The 3,309-nt window shown below is 33.1% G+C and overlaps 1 protein-coding gene across 1 annotated transcript in view; it reads right to left on the reverse strand.

The window, feature by feature from the left end:
* The window catches only part of LOC107550361 (trifunctional enzyme subunit alpha, mitochondrial-like), an 18,004-nt gene that overhangs the window by 1,198 nt on the left and 13,497 nt on the right, over positions 1-3,309 (reverse strand). Inside the window, exons 7-11 of the mRNA XM_016231622.1 lie at positions 2,030-2,177; positions 1,818-1,936; positions 1,687-1,743; positions 642-751; positions 421-555 (exon numbers count right to left, since the gene is read on the reverse strand). Of these exons, the coding sequence (XP_016087108.1) occupies positions 421-555; positions 642-751; positions 1,687-1,743; positions 1,818-1,936; positions 2,030-2,177 (569 nt within the window). The remainder of the gene's footprint in view (positions 1-420; positions 556-641; positions 752-1,686; positions 1,744-1,817; positions 1,937-2,029; positions 2,178-3,309) is intronic.

Below are 3,309 nucleotides of genomic sequence, written 5' to 3' on the forward strand. Positions count from 1 at the left end.
AAAAAAAATATATATATATATATATATATATATATATATATGTAAAACGTTTTTTTTTTTTCACAACAGAAATTTCTATGGTTTTTCAAAGCCTGGAAATCACAATTAAAAACCCCTGACATTTCCAGGCTTGCAATGATTGCGGGAAAACTTATCTTAAGAGGAGACCTTTAATAGTTTGACATTTTGATATTTGTGTGTTCAGATTTTAACAGAGCAACATGGTCATTTATGGACAAAAATCGCAGTGCTTGACATCTGTGCTGGCTTTCTGCTTAAATTGTTTCTTTCTAATGCCCTGGTGTGCAGCGCCCTCTGCTGTCTTACACTATGACCTGCAGCTAATGAGACCAGTGGGTTTGGAAAACTACTGTATATTTCTATCATGTTGATGTCTATCTGTGGGTGTGCTACACCAACCCCTTGTACACCTGTTGATGACCTCTGGCAAGTCCTTCCTCTGTTGTGTCTTTTAAGATGGTGGCCACACCCTTATCTACCGTTACCTGAGCAATACCTGCTCCCATAAGCCCCGCTCCCAGGACAGCCAGCTTTCTAAAAAAATAAATATAAAGCACTATCAGTTATTACATTTGCATCCTGATGACATCATATCACTCAGCCCCTCCTACCAGACTTACTTCACCTCTCTCTCCGGCTGCCCAAAGTGGTTCTTTTTGCATGCCACCTGACCATGATAAAGGCCAATCAGAGCTCTGGACTCTGATGTCATCGTCAGCTTGCCAAAGTTCTAAAAAACAGACAAGAGGTCAGACAGCTGATAAATGCTCAAATATGCAGTTTTTTTTTACTGAACAGTTTATTGAACATTTAGATAAAATATAAAAAGAAATATAAGTTTTTTATTGAGTATCATATTTGACACATCAGGCTTTTAGGGCACATTTTATATGATACAGTACGAATATGGAACATTTTATTGAGAGGCCCAAACGGAGCAGAAATTTGCAAATTGGTGCAGACGCTGATATTTATATGGTCAGAAAGTAAGATGAAATTCTGATGTTTGCAATGTAAATCAGTGAGATCTTTATTACAGTATAACAGACTACTTGCAAAAAATGCATAGAAATATCAGTTGTCACTCTATATCTCCCAATAATATGTCTTAGTAAAATGAGATTTAAGTGTTTAGTTTTATGATCAAAGCTCTGTAGTGTCAAAACATATAATGCAATGCAATACAATGATGATTGAGAAATGAACAAATAAACGTTCCTCAAAAGCCTGATGATCATATTTGATACTCACTGATTTTTATAAAAAATGATGTCTGGATAATCAAGTAAGCCCAAGTTGTTTCAGTCTAGTAAGTGTTCATCTTGAAATATTACTAACAATATTAAAGTTATTCTTATGTTTGCTTTTTATGTTTACCGTACTACCACGACCTGACCGAATGAACTAGAAGGCCTTTTACTTGCTCTAAAAGTATAAAACGTCAATCAGACGACAGAAGGCATGTAGTAGATTGCGTGCAACAGGTTTTGTTTGGCAAAGGTTTGATCATATTGATCATTTAGAGGCTATAGAAATTTGTGTATCAGACATGATACAGTAGGCTTTACAGAGTTAAACTTAGTGAAACCCTGAAATCTTATTGCAGGTGCCACTTTCAGAAAGGGATGTTGAAATTCAAGTGATTACGGTGTTGATGATACTAACCTGAGATTCAGTCAGATATCCAGCATCGTTTCCTTTTTCAATGCCTGTCTGAACACACTAAAAACACCAAAACATGTGAGTTCATGAGCGAGTGAGAGTATGTGTGTGTGTCTGTTTGTGTGTGCGTTTACCTCTATAATCTTCAGTGGCGCGGGATAAAGCCCTTTACTCTGTTTCATGACTTTACTGTGGACAGTTTTGTAGATCTGTTTCCTGACCGGCGGCAGACCCATTACAAAATCCTGTATCTCTGGAAAAACAGATTAAAACAATAAAAGCCTTTAATAAACAGACAAGTCAACGGTCTGTCTTATCTTCGTAGCTTGACACTAATGTGTCTTACTCTGCACGAGTCCTTTCTTCTTTTCCACTGTGACTTTTTTACCAGCAAGACCTTTAGCAAAATCAACAGCCACTTCCTCCAGATACTCGATGGTCCTCTCTTCTGGACTCTTCAGTCCTGGACCTGCCACACAAAACACAAACACGTATTAGTTATAGGGGTCAAAATCTGTACCTGTGTAGAATTTTTTATCTTTCTTCCTTTAGTGAAAATATACTAAAATGTATTTGAAATACATTTATTTTGTGCTAAGTATACTACAAATACATTTACATATTTACATGCTTAATAAAAATACCATGCAATTGTACTTTTGGTATACTAAACTGGTATACTTAAAGTTTGCTAAATTGGAACAACTAATTTTGTGCTTAATGCACTTTAATTGTGTGGAAGTAGTGCTGAAGTCCAATTAAAGAAGTACTTGAGTATATTTTATTGTGCTAAAGTGGAACTATTGCAAGTATACTTCAGGTACACTTTAAATATCATACAATCCTTATTAAAAGTGATATTAAAACACATTTTAGGCTTAATATTAAGTGCATTGTGCAATAAAGAAATACTCCAAATAACAATTATAATTTTATATCCATAAGTCTTAAGTGATATTGTCAATAAATACGTTAATGAATTTGAAGCATACTTAGTATGAAATAAATGTATATAAAATAAATTATGGCATGGGTTTTTTTACTTGGGTCTAAAGTCCACTTAAAATGCTAGTCAAGGTCTCTTGCATTAAAAAATGTTTTCATTATAATTTTATGCTGATGCTAAAGTGGAACTATTGCAAGTATACTTCAGGTACACTTTAAATATCATACAATCCTTATTAAAAGTGATATTAAAACACATTTTAGGCTTAATATTAAGTGCATTGTGCAATAAAGAAATACTCCAAATAACAATTATAATTTTATATCCATAAGTCTTAAGTGATATTGTCAATAAATACGTTAATGAATTTGAAGCATACTTAGTATGAAATAAATGTATATAAAATAAATTATGGCATGGGTTTTTTTACTTGGGTCTAAAGTCCACTTAAAATGCTAGTCAAGGTCTCTTGCATTAAAAAATGTTTTTCATTATAATTTTATGCTTATGCTTCTGAACTTTTAAGACTTTTACATAAATGTTATATCTTTTTTGCATCACTTTTTTTTTTTTTTGCATGCTAAATTTGGCCTCAATAAATGTTCTAGAGCAGTGCTATTTTAGTATTATTTATATACTATTTTAGTATTTATTAATATTTTGAATTAGCTGTTATTTTT

Source organism: Sinocyclocheilus grahami, unplaced genomic scaffold (assembly GCF_001515645.1).
Source record: "Sinocyclocheilus grahami isolate Dianchi unplaced genomic scaffold, SAMN03320097.WGS_v1.1 scaffold397.1, whole genome shotgun sequence".
NCBI classification, from domain to species: domain Eukaryota; kingdom Metazoa; phylum Chordata; class Actinopteri; order Cypriniformes; family Cyprinidae; genus Sinocyclocheilus; species Sinocyclocheilus grahami.